The sequence below is a fragment of the Erythranthe guttata genome, chromosome 13 (assembly GCF_056151865.1).
Source record: "Erythranthe guttata isolate IM_541 chromosome 13, IM_541, whole genome shotgun sequence".
Taxonomy (NCBI): Eukaryota; Viridiplantae; Streptophyta; class Magnoliopsida; order Lamiales; family Phrymaceae; genus Erythranthe; species Erythranthe guttata.
This window is the reverse complement of record NC_142545.1, coordinates 13,022,921-13,041,283: the sequence shown is the minus strand read 5'-3', so window position 1 is coordinate 13,041,283 and position 18,363 is coordinate 13,022,921. Positions and strand designations below refer to the sequence as shown.

Here is an 18,363-nt window from a genome sequence, read left to right as displayed (position 1 = left end):
TCAAAATTTCGGTGTCAATACTCACTTTTTCTTTTCCCAACAAAAATATTTATGTTAAGACCTTTTGGAGATCCATGTAGAGCGACCCGTTAGAATATTAGAGTTTCTAAAAAGAATTCTAAAATAGAGTTTTTTTTTTTATAATAAATCCGAGTCTCTAATATATTGCAACTTATTTTATATAGTAATTTGATTAGGGTTTTTGTTTTCCTTTCATATATGAGGTTTTAGACTATTTTTATTCCAACAATCTAAAAATCTTGTGAGACATAACTCGATCAAAAAATAAAATTGAAAATATATAATATATTGTACTACAAGAGTTGAATTGGATTTCAAGTAATGTATCCATTAAATTTCTGTTTACATCTCCACCTTCTTATCAAAATATAATCTATAAAAATGAATTATCTATGTTCAATCTTGACTATCCAACTATTTGTATTATATAATCATTTTCTCATACATGTAAAGTCCTTAGTTCTTAGACAATTACCACACATTAGGTACACAATCTAAATTATAAATTCATAAAAAAAAAATAAAAAAAAAATAAATAAATAAAATTGGCGCAACAAGAAAGCTACAACTCTTTTTTAAGAGCAGGCAAAATCTCGATTGAATAATGAATTATAATAGATTAAAAATACATTCGACATGGAGTATTTTTTATTTTTATATTATTATTTTGAAATATTGTCGTCGAATTCAAAATCATTTAGTTCATATGCAATAAAAAGAAAACGAAAATAGAAAAAAAACTACTTTTAGATTCGAGCTGCAAATTCAATCTTCCAATTTTCATTTACCCCCTATCCAAGAAAATTCAACTACTAAATCCGCAAATCTTAATTCCGTACTTTCCGAGAACCGCCGACGATTCGAGTGTGGCCGTCGGCGCCGTAAATGGGAACGGCGTTGCGACGATGACGACAACCGCAAAGCTTCTGCAATTCGCTCGGCAATGGAAATCCACAGCCAAAGAAATGCTCGGCCACACCATTGTCTTAGCTCAATTCTTCTCCCTTTTGCACCTCACCGAAAACTACATCTGCTCCCCAACCCTAGTAAGCTTTCTTCTCTCTTTTTTTCTTTTCTTCAATTAACCAGCAAAATTCTGCTTAATTAGCAGTAATGACGTTTAATTCGATGAAGGTTTACGGGCCGAGCATGCTGCCCACGTTGAATTTCACCGGCGACGTTTTGCTGGTCGAAAAGATGTCGACTTTGCTGGGGAAGGTGGCACCGGGCGACGTCGTTTTGGTGCGGTCGCCGGAGAACCCTAGGAAGACTATAACGAAGCGGGTAATTGGTTTGGAGGGTGATACCGTCACTTTTTTGGTGGATCCGGCCCGCAGTGATCGGTCTCACTCATTAGTGGTGAGTATATGAATATGGTGAATGATTTTTTTAATAGTAGTTATTGTTGTTTGATTTTTATTACTATATGCTTGGTTGATTATACTTCAATTGCAATGTATTGGCCTCAAATCTGCATTTATAACTGTAAGGGTAAATTACGGTCACCACCCCCTCTTGTTTGGGTAATTACAACCACCCGTCAAACTATGAATCTTCTTATTGCGTCCATCTTTGCGGTGTCAAATTTAGTGGAATCTTCTAGATTAGGTGGGATATTCTCCAGTTTGTACCTGTTTTATCCCATTCGAGCTCCACATTTTGAAATAAGATGATCATAAGATGTGTCTCGTGGCTTGTAAATATCAGATTGTGGTGCGTCAGAAACTGCATTTTTGCATAAAACGAGTACAAACTAGAGGGCATTCCATGGAATCTAGAATTTTATGTTGAATTTGGCACCATAAGGGTGGAAGTGTAAGAAGATTCATAGTTGAGGGGGTAATTGTAACTACCCAAACATAAGGCGTTTTTTCGTATTTTTATCTTATCTCAGGGGTGGCTGTAATTTGCCCTAATTGTAATGTTCGGTTATGTTATATCTAAATATTTCACCGAGTTTTGTTCTTGAAAAATCTTTTGGTGCCTTGTAGGCGTTGCTGGTCATAATGCTCTTTGTTAAACTTCTTAAGTGTTTGTGAGAGGATTTTTAGCATAACAGTGTTACGGAAACTTACAAGGCCAACGTAATTTTTGTTCTTGAACTGTTAAATGTAAGTCAATGATTGCTTTGCGGCAATTCTATCCTGTTTGTGCTTTATAATCGGCAGTCTCGCATTTGAGTTCTGCCCCTCTTTTAAAAATTATATCTTGTATGTGCTTATAATTGGCATTCTCGCATTTGAGTAGGTAAGCATGCCCTTTTGCATCTATTTCATATCTAATCTTGCTGCATATTTGAAGTAGAATTGTGTACTGGTTAAATGTTACGGCATTGTAGTTTGGTAGTTGTGTTTAGCCTTCTTAATTGCCTTGCATTTGAAATTAAGTTGCTTGTTACAATGGCAATGTGTTTTTATAACTCTGAAATGGCTATCTGATCTGCTTTCTTCTATATTGTTAATCAACTCCTGCTTGAAGTTCTAATGTTACAATCCCTTTGATGAAGAAAATAACACTGCGTTTCTTTCCGTTGAAAAAAATAATGCCCTATTATCGAATATTGCAATCCTTATACTACTACATTTGCAAATAATAGGTACCGAAGGGCCATGTATGGATTCAGGGAGACAATCTGTATGCATCGCACGATTCACGACACGTCGGCCCAATTCCTTACGGGTTGCTTCTGGGCAAAGTCTTTTACAGAGTAAGCTTTCTGCTGCCTTGTTCTTGATTAAATTTCGTGTTATAGCTTTAATTTCTTGATCCAGCAGGTTTTTCGAGTTGGAATAATTATGATTGCACACGTGTTTACATCATGCTTTTGGTCCCCTTTGGTTTGGTTAACGTACCTTTTTCTTTGGGTAATGGAGTTTCACTTCTCAGAATGTACAGTAGTATCTATGTAATGTGCATTTCGTGCACCATCACTGACAATACCTTCTCTTTTTTAGTGTAAGTCGTAATTCATATAAAAATTTAAAACAGAAAAAATATTCTGGTGCAAATAACTATGCATATGCTCTTGGCATCTATTACTGTTTACATGGTAAACATTCTCATTTCGGTGTCCGATTTGCTAATTTAATCTGCTAAAGTTATTGCTCTATCTGCCAACGGCCCAACACTAAGGTTTTCTAACTCAGACTTCTTTGATTTATAATTTGCTTCATTAATATTCTCATATTATGCCAGTATAACCTAAGGTTAACAATGTGAATACAAGTGAATGATGTTTCTTGGGCCGTAATAACTACCAGAAATACGTTTGAGGATCTTGTATACAGACGTACGCTGAATGCACACGTAACACTATCATCCTTGGTAATTGTCTATGGTTCATGTAAAGTTTTCTTCCTCCTACTCAAAACTGAGATAATAGTCTTTCGATTGAGTTTATAGCTGTGTGTCGTTTTTATTTGTTTCATCTGCTGTATGATCTTCGAGTTCATTTATCAAATTACCCGTCTAGGACATGGGAATCATCTCCTGGGATTTTTTTTTTTCCTGATGAAATTTATCGTATGATCTTGAACAGATAAGTTGACGATTGTCTTTGTGTTGTGCAATTCTGGAAGAACACTAAGTCTTGTTTATTAGGTCTAATGGTTGCGCCATATACTTGAAAGACAACAGCATATATGATTACTAATCAACTATTATCCAACACATCCGAGTCACTCAGAAGTCAATAAATGAATCGCGAATATTAGCTACTTAAGAAGTCGTATCCATTTATTATGGAACAACATCTACTTATACATTATTGTTTCACTTGCAGGTATGGCCACCTCGGGACTTTGGACCATTGGGACAATGAGAGTGATGAAATTTGCAATTGTAATTAAAGGTATTTTGTCGGTCCTCACCTTTGACTTTCCTTACAACGACCGTACAATATTCCGTATCACATTTTTGGTAAGTTGGTCAGCATTCAGCGACAAATGTAATACAATTTTAGTGCCGTTTTGAAGTTACTCAGATAGACGATATGCCCTTTCAGTCTGAACCGTATAACAGTTTATTTTCGTCAAGTCCACGATACAAGCTATTAAAAACATGAAAAAAATATGCATTTCCGTAAATTGTACATAACAGATGAAGCAAATCGGAAAAAAATAGAGGGGAAAAAAAAACAATAGTAGCCTTTGCTTATAGTTTACGTAAAATCAGGGGAGCGCCATACTGGGGTTGGAGAGTGAGAATCGGGAATGGAGCATGCAAATAAGACGGTGACAGCTCGAATGCAAAACGCTGTAACATCATCGAGACAGCTAATTTCGCCTCGGTCATTGCAAATTGTAGGCCGATGCATATTCTTGGACCTAAGCTGAACGGTAAGAACGAAAATTGGCCTTTGGTTGCACCCGAAATCCCTTCAGAGAATCTCTCTGGATTGAACTCGTTCGCATCGTCGCCCCATATTTTCGGATCATGATGCACTAAACCTATTAGCAGCAACAAATCTACCCCCACCGGTAAATTGATGTTCCCCAATTTCACCGCCTTTGCTGGGGCCCGCGATATTAGCGGTGCAGGTGAGTACAGCCTTAGAACCTCATTCAGAATCATAGTTACCTGCAAAAGTTTAGATTTTTTTTTGTTAAGACAAAACCTCGTGCATTCAATTTTAACGTTGTGAGAATGTAATAAGATCGATCGTCTTACAATTTTAAGGCGGTTTAGGCCGTCGAAAGTTGGTTCTTTATTTCCGAAAACTTGCAAGACCTCTTCTCTTGCACGAGCTTGCCATTCTTGATTTTTGCTGAGCATGACCATTGTCCACATCAGCAAACCGGAAGTGCTTTCGGAGCCCGCAAAGTAGAATAGCTTGCATTCGTTTATCACTTCTTCGATAGTCATTCCCATATTCTTCTTGCTCCCGTTCTCGTCGATTTCTCTGAGATTCGATTCCATCAATGTGCCTAACAAGTCTTCGCCGATCGCTTCTCCATCTTCAATCGCCTTCTCCCTTTGGTTGATTATATCCCTCAACAATGATTGAATCTCTTTCGAGATTGCTTTCATTCTTCTGTTCGCCTTCGTCGGCACAAATCTATTAACCCAAAAAAAAACAAAAGTTTAAAATTTAAATCACACGAAAGCGAGATAAGATAATTCATCTGGGATTTTCTCGAATCATTGTTTTACCTCCATCCCGGAACGAACATGAACTTCAAGAGCTCCAAAGTGAGCTTGACCTGATCCTTTTGCAGCTCAAATATTCTAACTCCCTGTTCGTGGCTGCTGCCAAACGCCACACGAGAAATCACATCGCCCGATAAATTCTGAAGATAAGGCCACACGTCGATTTCCTTCGACTCGTCACTAGCGGCAAACGAAGCCTCCCATTGGTCTAACATGTTGGAACAACTCAACCGAATCGCAGGTACCATTTTCTGCACACACATATATAGTCACACAAAAAATTAAATTCGATCACTCGAAAAACACTCGAGATGCAAAACTCGTTTCTTTTTCGAAAAGTATTACACACACCTTGAGCTTCTCCATATGGAAAGCAGGGTTGATAATCCTTCTGTGCTTAGTCCATTTCTCACCCTCAAGAACAACAAGCCCCCCGGCGATCGTCTCCCCGATAGGATCGGGGTGCGGCTTCTGAAACACGTTCGGTTTTTCGAGTATCTCCTTCATCAGCTGTGGATCTGCTATTATCAACTTCGGCGACGGTCCAACCCACATAAACGAATTCTCACCTGTCATTTACAAACAAAAATGTCAAATATAAAGTACATATGTATGTATTTCTTTTGTTGCAGATCGAGTCGAAAAGTTACCGAATTTGGTTCTGTTTTGGTAGTAATGAGGAAGAATATGCGGCAAAAGGTGGTCGGAGAATTGGATGGATTTAGGCTGTTCTTCTTTCATTACAGAGATTAACTGTTTCATATCTCCGAGGAGGAGTTTGTACGGATTGCCATTTAATCCTTCCTTCCTTAGAAGCTTCTCCAGCTTCTTTGGCTTAATCCAAACCCAGTTCACAAATTTAGCTGATAAAGTTATCAATCCCACTACCAGGATTGACAGTAGGATTGATCCAACTTCCATTTTCATCTTTTCTCTTGCAATATTCAGTAGTGTTAAGTTTGTTTGTTTTGTTGGTTCGGAATGAGGGGAATAGTTGGAATATATATATATGGGGATGGATTTATAAAAAAAAATAATTATTAAAAAAATTAATTATTAGTGACATTATTATTGACAATTTAAAAAGGTTATGAAAACAAATGATATATATCTTATCCCCTTGAATAAAGTAGTAGTGGAAGTAATAAAATATGTACACTAGTGGTATTTAAATATATACTTTGTTAATTATTAAAGAGCCATCATGGGTCTTTTTTCTTATTAAAAAAGAAAAAAAGAGTAAATTACGGAAAACACCCCACATATCTGTAATTACCAAAATCTTTCGGATGTTTGTTTCCTTCTTACACCGATCACTCTATGGCAATTTTCATGGAGTCTTTTTTATTTGAGAGAATATTTCTCGAAAAATGTCGAGTCTCCTCTAAGATCAGTTTGTTGAATGAGGGTGACATTTTTATACTTTCTGCAGCAACCTCATTTTCTGAAACATCACTTTTAAGATTTGCTATATGAACCATTGTAGTAAACATAGGCATTTTACAAACATTGGTGCACATTTACCTTCAATCTGTTCTACGTTCGTATGGGCAAAATTGGCCTTTTTTGGGGAATATTGGTTCCATGAAAGTTCATACCGTAAGGGGGTCGGTATAAGACGGAAACAAACGTCAAGAGAATTTTAGTAATTATGGATAGATGAGAGTATTGGTAATTTAGCCTAAGTTTAGGGAGCTTTTTGTAATTTACCAAAATAGAAAAACAATATTATGGGTCTTTTGTGACGGGCGGCTGCGGTCAGTGTAGGAATATTATTCAACGATGTACGACGACGAGCGCAATTTTTTTTTTGACTCAATTAATTCAAAAGTTAAATATCCATCCAATAATTCCACGTGGAGCTATATAATATATTATTTAATTTTGAATATGTTTTATTCTAAGAAATTTCCTCTTAGCAGTTCAGCATTTCTTTGACAAAATGAAAAAGGAAAAAAGACAAAGGGAAACAGACTCCAACCTTCCCCACTTACCAAAATGTGTAAAATTTAATATAATAATATGAAGGCTAGCTAGCTACCTAGCCCACAATATTCATTTATATAATATAAAGTTAATATAAAGCTCATTAATAAATTTGAAATGCATGTTCTATTGTTAATGTAATTTTCTACAAACTTTGCTACTATACTTTGATTTTTGTTTGGGCAAGTCTCAACAATTCATCTAGTATTTTTCTTGTTTTGTATCGGTCGACAAATGGATTTCTTCCCGGCAATGTTTCGTTGGTCGACGAACAAATTTCTACTCTTCGACCATCCCAGACACATACGTAGTATCGGATCTCAAATCTAGTATATATGGATCAAACACATACACACGGATAAGGAATGATATAATAAGAACAAGGGTTTTACGATGTTCGATTTTAATGAGAAACCTACTTCTCGGAAGCAGAGTCACTCCAATCCAATCCACTATAACAAGGAGCATACAATTACAAAATACAAGAGATTCGTATATCTTTCTCCCCATTCAGCACTCCCTCATCCCCATTTTCCAGCCCCTCTCCTTAGCTTTATAACACGTCTGTTAGGATCGTGAGTCCTAGGAGGCAAATATTAATTCAACGAGACTCAGTTTTAGCTAGTTTTAAAATTTTAAGCATAATAATTCAGATTATATTCTTATAAAGCGAAATTAAATCTAATCTAGGACTGATATATAATCTTTGAATTCTGACATATGAAATTAAATTTTAAAATATTTTTTTTATTAATAGTAATTATATTAGCAAACTCCCCTTCGGCCCGTTACCCCCAAACCCACCACCCAACTTTTCTTTTACCGTGTGGGACTCACACATTTTTAATTTTTGCATCAATATTTCACTTAAAAAAATACAAAGTGATCCACAATCACCTTGGCACATGGCAGCTTCTTAAAAAGCGTGAGTTTGAATGGCGCATTATTATAGAAGTAAAATAACCTTAAAATGTGTTCTAGTTTTCAAAAAAATTGGCCCACATATTGTAGAAACAAAAATGGCCCAGCGTTGTTGGGGTTCAATGACTATTTGGAGACCCTCGTCGTTTTCCTCAACAAGCACCGTGCACAGTAGAACCTCGAGAGTGGCTCTACGAATCAGCTACCGCAGTTCGTCAGGTGGGCCAGCAGCGCGGCGGTCGGCGGTGGCTTTATTCATCATCAGCAATAAAAACAAGGTGCACACATGGTGCGGCCGCCACTACTGCCACTGGTATCGACAGTAGGGTATTATGTCCGCTTGCCACCGCCTGCTGCTGCTCTAGTGGAAGACGAGGAATCATTTGGTGGGATGATGAAGATAATAAATAAATATATCTTGAGCAACCATGGTGAGGGAGAAAGCTCCTCTGATGTCCAGAAGTTTGATCCATTTCACAAATTTTAAGTATAAGTGAATTATGATATAATAATGCATTAGAAAAACCACATACAAATTAAAACCACTTTCCTATGGGTGTTATTTTTAATTAGAATTGTTAAGTTTTCTACATTACATGCATGCTTTGACTTTCATAAATTGATTGAAATTGATATTTTGCGATGTTTGATAATTACGTTATACTTTTTTTCCTTATAAAAACATGACTATGCAATATAATGTGGTCAATATCGTGTATTACTTTGTTTCCTTATAAAAACATGACTATGCAATATAATGTGGTCAATATCGTGATAGGATACGATTCATGTGTAAACAATATAACTCAACACTGCTAGGATAGTAATAACCCAACAACTATATGTATCACTGAGTTCTCAAATATCAGTAAACATCGCTAATTGATATCGAAATACAATATTTGCAATTATTTTTTAGAGCGTGCTCATGGGCGATTGTAGCTAAGGGTTGAGCCCACCAAACTTTCGAATTATTCTTGATATTTTCTTTATACCAGAGTTCTTAAAATATTACAAAAATTTATAATAATATTTTATATAAAATAAAATTCAATTTTTTTCCTAATAAAATATAACTGATATACAGAAAATGATTTTATATCAGCATCTTATCGTGTCGATCGATATGTTTCTTTATGACGGTTTCTAATTTTAATCCCGACCCCCATGAGCACGCCCGAAACAAATATTTCAAATACCGTATCTCGATATCAAGTGATATTTACATATATTTGAGGACCATCGATACATATGCCAGTTGGGATATTATCCTAACAATGTTGAGTTATATTATTTCAACATAAATCGTATCATATCACAATATTAACTACATTGTATAGTCATGTTTTATAATTGGAATCGAAGTATAATGTAATTATCAAACATCGAAAAGTATCAGTTTCTACAAACCTATAAAAGTCAATTCATGCGTGTAAAGTAAAATCTTTAACAACTCTTAAAAATGGCAATAAATTAAAAATAATACCCATAGAAAAAAAGTTTTAATTTGTGTGTGGTTTTCTGGTGCATTATTATATCATAATACACTTGTACTTCAAACTTCTGAGACGGATTAAACTCCCGACCGCCGAACGAGCCTTCTCCACCACCATGGTTGCGCAAGATATATTCATTTATTATCTTCGTCACCTCCTCAAATTATTCCTCGTCTTCGACTGAAGCAGCAGTAGCAGGCGGTGTTAAGGGGACATAATACCCCACCATGTGTGCACCTTGTTGATGTTGCTGCTGATGATGAACAAAGCCACCGACTGCCGCACTTCTGCCGCGCCTAACGAATTGCGGTAGCTGAATCGTAGAGTCACGATCAGGATCCTGCCGTGCGCGGTGCTTGTTGAGAAAAATGGCGAGGGGCTCCAAATAGTCATCGAAACCCAGCGACACCATTGTCGCCAGCACGTCCTCAGGCGTGACGGTGTTCCGGTAGTCGCGGTGGCACCGCCCGTTAGCCTCGGTGGTGATGAAGCTAATGAACTCGGAGACGCACTCCTGGATGGCCTCCTTGGCGTCGTCGGTGATTCTAGCGTGTGCGGGGAGGACGCGCCGCATGATGCGGGTGATATTAGATATCGGCATGTACTGGACCACCTCTCTTTTGAATCCTTGTCGCTGCTCCTGATTCACCTCTTCGGCTGCAACATTGACTGGGGCTGGGATGTCGGCAACATTGGTGGTTGTACCAACGACGCTCCCTTCCCTGATGACCATGCCTGAAATTATATATAATTAATTAGTTAAGATAAAGCGATTTAACAGGCTTTCTATCTCTTAATCCTCTTTTTTTACACTGATATTATTCTTAATACTTGTATATAATTATCTAAACTTCATATACAGTTCAAAAACATATATACTAAGTACAAAAATATATAAGTAGAAAAAACTTAAAACTCGAACTTAGCTTGTTAAAAAATATATAAATCTTTAATTATCTTCATCATCATGTGTAGCCAAGAATACTGATGTGAAGTGCCAGAACTTCTGTCCAATAGCTAACAAGTTATGAAAAATGCATGAAAAATTCACTTTTTGTGCACTAATTTCTCACTCCAAGATCATCTATTACATTTCATTTTGCATTTCATTTTTAGTTTACTATATTTAATATAATTCTACATATTAATTTATTAACGATGTTATTAATATACATATATGATGTGTATCCAAAAATGAATTGCGAGGTATAGCAATATAAATGATACATATCCATCCAAATTGCATAAAAAAAAATTGAGAATATATGAAATGATTTTCCTTTTTTCATCCCGATCAGACCATTTCTAATTTGATCCATATGAAATCACATTTTATTGTTATAAAATAAAGAACTAATATTAATTGTAAAAAAAATGTGACTGAATTAAAGAATTTATATATGCGTGTGTGTATATATATTAATTAAATATTAAAATAGAAAAATAAATTGAGAGGAAAGAAGAAAAATTGGAAACCAATTAGCATATAAACAAAATCCGAAAAAAAAAACCAATAAAAATAAAAACATTGCATGTCAAACATAAAAGAAATCAGAATAGAATGATATACGAAATTCACAAAAAAGATTTTTTATCCAATTCATGCAAGTTGACCTATAGAGCATCTAGAAGATTTGTGAACTTAAATCGCACCAAATTTGCAAATAGAAGATCGGTTATCAAAATACCAAATCTATCGTATTGACAAGTGATTTTTACTCCCGCTAATGAGAGATTTGAAAATTAATTTAAAAAACTACAAATCTATACACATTGTTCGTATAGATTTAGTCTTAAAAATCAAATGTTAGGAAAAATTGAGTGCAATTTTTACCAGATGTGCGTGCTCTTCTGGTGTATTTATGATCTATGTTTGAGCTTCCTCCTCTTTCCATCTCTTCAAATTTTATTTTTTGATTCGAAATCTGTTTTTTTTCAGCTTCTCTCTGTTGCTCACACAAATGTAACAAAATATTTTTTTATGCCTCTTACTCTTGTGTGTTTGATGAATTGGGAAGTTTCAAAGAAGCACATTAAATATATAGACAAGTGAGACCTTTGAAATGAGTCCACCACTGTAGAATTAGGATTGTGAAAGGTACGGGCAAATTGGCAAAGACTATTAATTGTTGAAACAACGGGAAATCATGTGAATCAATATTACTTGTATATGAGTTGTTAAACTTATAATTATTTATTTTTTCTAAGAAAATGAAATTAATCTCAGTTCGTATGCTATTATTTACACGTCGCTCAAATGCTAATATAGAAATTATTCAAAATCATTAAGTCAGGATAGACACGACTTAATTACGATAACTATTTAATCCGCAATTAAATTGTGTCTATCTCGACTTAATGAATTTTTGAATAACTTCTATATTAGCATTTGAACGACCTCTAAATGATGGCATACGAATCTAACTTAATTGCATTTTATTAGTAAAAATAAATAATTATAAGTGTAACAACTCATATACATGTAATATTACTTCACATAATTTTCACTAAATTTATGCACAATATTTTGATGTATTTTTGTAGTTATTTCTTATTAATTTATATAAATAAAGTCAAATATTATTCATAAAAATTAAATATGTCATCTTCTTGAGTAAATAAAATGAATCACTTACTCTTCTAAATATTATGCTACTCTAAAAAAAAAAAACATCTTTAAATCCCACAAAATCTTCTACTCATCAAAAAAGGCAAAATTGGTCACTTTTCCGTTGTTTCAACAATTAATAGTCTTTGCCAATTTCGCCCTTGCTTTTCTTAACCTTAATTTTATATTTGTGGACTCATTTCAAACGTCTCACTTGTCTATATATTTAACATACTTGTTCCTTGAAACTTCACAACTCATCAATCACACAAGAGTAAGAGGCATACAAAGTTATTTTGTTACATTAGTGTGAACAAAAGAGAGAAGGTGAGAAAAACACAGAGTTCGAATCAAAAATAAAATTTTGAAGAGATGGAGAGAGAAGGAAGCTCAAATATAGAACATACATACACGAGAAGAGCATACACATCTGGTAAAAACTACACTCAATTTTTCCTAACATTTATTAAGACTAAATCTATATGAACAATGTGTATAGATTTGTATTTTTTAAAATTAATTTTCACATCTCTCATTTGCTTGAGTAAAAATCACGTGTTAATATGATAGATTTGGTGTTTGGACAATCGATCTTCTATTTGCAAATTTTGCGCGTTTTAAGTTCGCAAATCTTTTAGATGCTCTATGGATCTACATAAGATAAAAAAATATTTTTTGTGGCTTTTATATATCATTCTATTCTGATTTCTTTTATGTGTGACGTGTAACGTTTTATTTTTATTTTTATTGTTTTTGTTTTTTATTTTTGTCACCATAGAACATACTTTCATCATTGGTTTTTTTTTTTGAATTTCGTTTATGTGCTAATTGGTTTCCAATTGTCCTTGTTTCCTCTCAATTTTTTTTCTATTTAACTAGTATATATATATATATATATATATATATATATATATATATATATATATATATATATATATATATATATATATATATATATATATATATATATATATATATATATATATATATATATATATATATATATATATATATTCAATAATTCAACCACATTTTTTTTACAATGATTAATAGTTCTTTATTTTGTCACAATATAGATCAAATGAGAAATGGCCTGGTCGTGATGAAAATGGAAAAATCAATTCAATATATTCTTAATCTTTCTGTAAGCAACTAATTGGATGGATATGTATTTCATTTCTATTGCTATATCTCACAATTCATTTTTGGATAGACATCATATATGTATATTAATGACATTGTTAATGTAGAATTATATTAGTATCGTAAAATTAAAATGATATGTAATAGAGGATCTTGGAGTGAGAGATTAGTGCACAAAAACTGAATATTTGGTGCATTTTTCATGTGTTATTAGCTATTGGACAAAAGCCTTGGCACTTCACATCAATATACTTGATTTTGTACACATGATGAAGACAATAAAAGATGATTTTAAGACATAACCAATAATTTCAAGAAAACTAGCTACTTAATTTTATATATTCTTTTTAACAATTGAAGCTTTAAAGTTTTTTTGTTGGTATATTTTTAAGCTTCACATGTGCTTTTGAAATGTATATGGTTTAGACAATTCTATAAAGTATTAAGATTAATATTAGTGTGGAAAAGAGGATTAAGAGATAAGAAGCCAGTTAAATCGCTTAACATTTAACCAATTAATTATATATCATTTCAGGCATGGTCATTAGAGAAGGGGGCGCCGCTAGTGCCGCCACCAATGTTGCCAACATCCCGCCCCCAATCAATGATGCTGCCGGAGAGGTGAACCAAGAGCAGCGGCAAGGATTCAAAAGAGAGGCAGACCAATACATGCCGATAGCTAATATCACCCGCACTTTGCGGCGCGTCCTCCCCGCCCAAGCTAGAATCACCGACGATGTCAAGGAGGCCATCCAGGAGTACGTCTCCGAGTTCATCAGCTTCATCACCGCTGAGGCGAACAGGCGGTGCCACCGCGACTATCGGAAAACCGTCACGCCCGAGGATGTGCTGGAGGCAATGGAATCACTGGGTTTCGATGACTATTTGCAGCCCCTTGCAGTTTTTCTCAACAAGTACCGCACACAACAGGACCCCCAACGCGATTCTACGAATCAACTACTGCAGTTCGTCAGGCGCGTCAACAACGCAGCGGTCGGGGGTGTCTTTGTTCATCATCATCAACAACAACAACAACAAGGTGCACAGATGGTGCGGCCGCCACCACCACCACCACCACCGGCACCGACAATGCGGTATTATGTCTCCTTGCCGCCGTCGCCGCCGCCGCCTGCTGCTTCAGTGGAAGATGAGGAAAAATTTGGTGGGTCACGAAGATAATGAATGAATATATCTTGTGCAACCATAATGGTGGAGAAGGCTCCCCTTGCAGCTGGAAGTTCAATTTATTTCAGAAATTTTAAGTAGAAGTGTATTACGTATAACAATGCACTAAAAAACCACACACAAATAAAATTAATATCTTTTTCTATGAGTGTTATTTTTAATTTATTATCATTTTTAATAATTGTTAAGATTGCTACATTACATGCAAGCATTGAATAAATTCACGGATTGGTTGAAATTGATACTTTAGTATGTTTGATATTATACTATACTTTCTTTCTTTATAAAAATATGATTATAAAATGTAGTCAATATCGTGATAAAATACAATTCGTGTAGAAATAATATAACTCAACAATGTTAGGATAGTAAAATCCCAATAGGCATATATATGTATCGATAGTCTTCAAATATCGATAAATATCGCTTGATATCGAGATACAATATTTGCAATATTTTTTTGGAGGGTGCACAGGGGCAATTGTAGCTAAGGGCTGAGCCCACCCTAGTCCAAATTGTTTTCACTACTATATATTAGTTAATCTATTTAATTAGTCCATCAAATTTATATTACTTAGTCTATTTTATTCATAATTTTAATTCAAGGCCATGAAAATATTTTAAAATTTTGTCACAAATACACGTAATTTTATACATAATTTAAATTGGAGCCCATAGAAATGTTTTACAATTTGAGACGAATACACCAAGTACTAGACAATATAGTCTCAAAGAAATCAATTAGAAAATTTTCTTTTCAACATTAGCATTCTCTGTCACATAATAAATTTGAAGAGTACAAATATAAAATCTTCAAAGTACAAACTTATTTTATATTTCGTTATGAAGATATTTTCTTATTCATTTACTTGCATAAAATTCATAACCACAAATTTTTCTTTGTGCAATTTTCGCGAATTTGTGGTGATATTTGTGTGTGCTTATCATAATGGTTAATGACATAAATTATGGGAATTATTAACGAAAATACATACGGCAGTTAATTTAGGGTTTATTAGGGATAACCCCCTTGTTCATATTTTCTAATGAGGTAGATCCAATTAATTTTTCCCTTTTTGAGATACACCCAAATTTGCCAACTTGGCAAAATATATTATGTAATTTCCCTTTAATACCCCTTTTTTATTTTGTTTTATTTTTGAACGGTATTTACTTCCTTAACTACGTTATATGAGATTGCTGATACGTTGCCTAAAATCACGGAATAAAATTACGTGAGTATATTGGCGGTTTCTATCAAATCTTGTACAACCGGTTTTGAAGAATTTATCCAGCGTTTCATCGTTTTCCATCGGATTTGAAGATAGGTTCGGATTTCATCGTTTTCATCGTTTTTCATCGTTTTCCATCGTTTTCATCGTTTTCAATCGGGTTCGGATTTGAACCGGTTTTGAAGAATTTATCCAGCGTTTCATCGTTTTTCATCGTTTTCCATCGTTTTTTCACCGGCGTGGAAATAGGTTCGGATTTGAGCGTTCATCGCTGTCCGTTAGAAGAGGATGATGTTTGTTTGGAAGAGGATTGACAGAGTTAGAAGAGGATGGTTCACGCAGATCAGACCAGAGTTGTTTTATATGAGCTTCGTAGTTGGTTTATGCAATAATCGGAATAATTGTCCGCTGTGGTCGAGTTCATGTTTTTGATCCCGATCGATAGTTGGTTTATTTGTTTATAACAGCCGATTTAAGTGTGTTGGGTAGTACATTAAAATATAGTTCGTAGTCTTTTTTAATTTAGTGTATAGATTTTGCATTTTAAGTTTATTTTTGATGATATTAATGTATTGTCATTCAAATGTATTTGCAGTCTATTTAATCATTTTTTAGTATTCTGCATTTTTTATTTTGTTTCATGATTTTAGGTTTTTTCGATGGCGAATTTCGTACGGATTTTGTTGAGGTTTGGTGGGTTGGTTGCTATAAAGAGGTGTTTACGATGTAATGGCTCGGTAACTTCGGTTAAGTGTTAAAACCGTTGTAATACAGTAGTATACTATTATGAATACCGCATGATACTACCATTATCATTTTATTATACTATTATGAGATTATTAATGTACTAGAGTTTTTTAACTCGACATATTGGTTTGATTGTGTTATGATGAGTTTTATGTATTTTATCAAAACCCTAGATTGAAATTATGAGATTATTAATGTACTATTTTATTGCTTATGTTGGAATACTTTACGTTGGTGTTGTTCTCAATGTTCTTGTCATTTCAGTGGTATATTGTTTGTAACACAATTTCATATCACTACTATAACCGTAATATACTATCATAGCAGATTAATGTACTATATTGAAATTATTAATATACTATGTGGTTGAATAATACGGGATCCATAGTCGATTAACGAGATCCATAGTCGAATTAGATCAATAAGATAGTCTATTACACGATATAAGGAAAATTACCCTAATTGATTAGTATTTCAAACAAACATATTATTCAGTTTCCATATATATTATTATTTTTTCATATATATTATTATTTACCCTAATCGTTTTCATATAATAAGGAAAATTACCCTAATTGATTAGTATTTCAAACAAACATATTATTCAGTTTCCATATATATTATTATTTTTCCAATAGTCAATTAACTAAACCCATAGTCGAATTCGATACATGGGATATTCTATTAAAAGATATGAGATAGTCTATTAATTTTAAAACACAAATCCGCCGCCGTCACTTCTCAAATCTAGGGTTTTGATGATTCTTCGGCCCATAGTCGATTAACGAGATCCATAGTAAAATTATACCAGTGGGATAGTCTATTAAATGATATGGGATAGTATATTAATACAGATGTAATTCGACTATGCATCTCGTTAATCAACTATGGGCCGAGAAATTATCAAAACCCTAGATTTGAGTAATCCTAGATTTGAGTAACCCTAGATTGGAGCAGTGACGGCGACGGCGACGGCGGCCAACGACGATATCACTTCTGGTGGATGTCCTGCTCATCAATTGTTGCAGTATCACTGATTTAGTGCTCGAATTCGGTATGCGATTATAACAGATCTGCAATTACACAAACGTGATAGTCGATTTAGCCAAAACATATCAACAAATCGATGGATGATAGCGATTCAGCGAGTGGCGACGACGTACCTACGGAGGCTTGGTCGGAGTGCAGAAAAATCGTCGATCCACGGCCGTGCAAATTTCTGGTTTTGGTTTTGCAGTTTTTTTGATAGTGGGTTTGTGGTGATAGTGTTTTAACGGGAAAATAGGGAGAGATTTGATATTATTTCAAAAGGTAAAGTAACGGGATTTGTGGGATTTAATTGAGGGTAATTATGTAATGTAGAAAAGTTTGGGTTTTTATCAAAATGGCAAATTTAAGTTTGGGTCTACCCCTATTATTTGAATGTTTAAGGGGGTTATATCTAATAGACCCGTTAATTTAATTGATTATTTTTCTTATAACTTGAACAAATAAATAAAGTTGAGTCAACAATTAAATCATTTTCGATAGGGTTTGTTTGTAACGTGGAAATAGTTGGCATACAGATAGATGACAAAATGAATAAAAAGAATAACAGAACCTTATCATTTTTACCAACCCTCATTAGGAGAGTTGGTACCTAGCCTTTACCAATAGGGTAACGGTCTAGGGTTCGAGTCCCCCCACCCCTATTTCCCCTTGTAATGGACTTGAATTTACTCAAAAAAAAAAAAAAAAGAATAACAGAACCATGACCCAGACTTAATCACTGTTGGGTATCCGATCGGAGAAATAAAACTATAATACATAGCCATAATCTATAATTATTAAATATTGCAGAACATTTGTAATCTCTATTTAATCAAAGAAAAAACAA

The 18,363-nt window shown here is 34.2% G+C and overlaps 3 protein-coding genes and 1 long non-coding RNA gene across 4 annotated transcripts; 2 read left to right on the top strand and 2 right to left on the bottom strand.

Annotated features, from left to right (window-relative positions):
* Positions 1-710: 710 nt before the first annotated feature.
* LOC105957124 (Peptidase S24/S26A/S26B/S26C family protein) lies at positions 711-4,030 on the top strand. Its single transcript, XM_012981050.2, has 4 exons — positions 711-1,067; positions 1,156-1,380; positions 2,618-2,728; positions 3,803-4,030. Exons 1-4 carry the CDS (start codon positions 927-929, stop codon positions 3,839-3,841), a joined length of 516 nt encoding a protein of 171 aa, XP_012836504.1. The 5' UTR covers positions 711-926; the 3' UTR covers positions 3,842-4,030.
* LOC105957123 (cytochrome P450 72A225) lies at positions 4,019-6,355 on the bottom strand. Its single transcript, XM_012981049.2, has 5 exons — positions 5,820-6,355; positions 5,521-5,738; positions 5,173-5,420; positions 4,690-5,077; positions 4,019-4,599 (listed from the first exon to the last, which is right to left on the bottom strand). Exons 1-5 carry the CDS (start codon positions 6,094-6,096, stop codon positions 4,174-4,176), a joined length of 1,557 nt encoding a protein of 518 aa, XP_012836503.2. The 5' UTR covers positions 6,097-6,355; the 3' UTR covers positions 4,019-4,173.
* A 3,380-nt stretch (positions 6,356-9,735) lies between these two features.
* LOC105957081 (nuclear transcription factor Y subunit B-1) lies at positions 9,736-10,305 on the bottom strand. Its single transcript, XM_012981001.2, has one exon. The coding sequence runs from the start codon at positions 10,303-10,305 to the stop codon at positions 9,736-9,738; it is 570 nt and encodes a 189-aa protein (XP_012836455.2).
* A 5,210-nt stretch (positions 10,306-15,515) lies between these two features.
* Positions 15,516-16,347, top strand: LOC148765953 (uncharacterized). The gene is made up of 2 exons (XR_016029112.1): positions 15,516-15,836; positions 15,990-16,347. It is a non-coding gene; the product is annotated as an uncharacterized LOC148765953 (long non-coding RNA).
* The last annotated feature ends 2,016 nt before the right edge of the window (positions 16,348-18,363 follow it).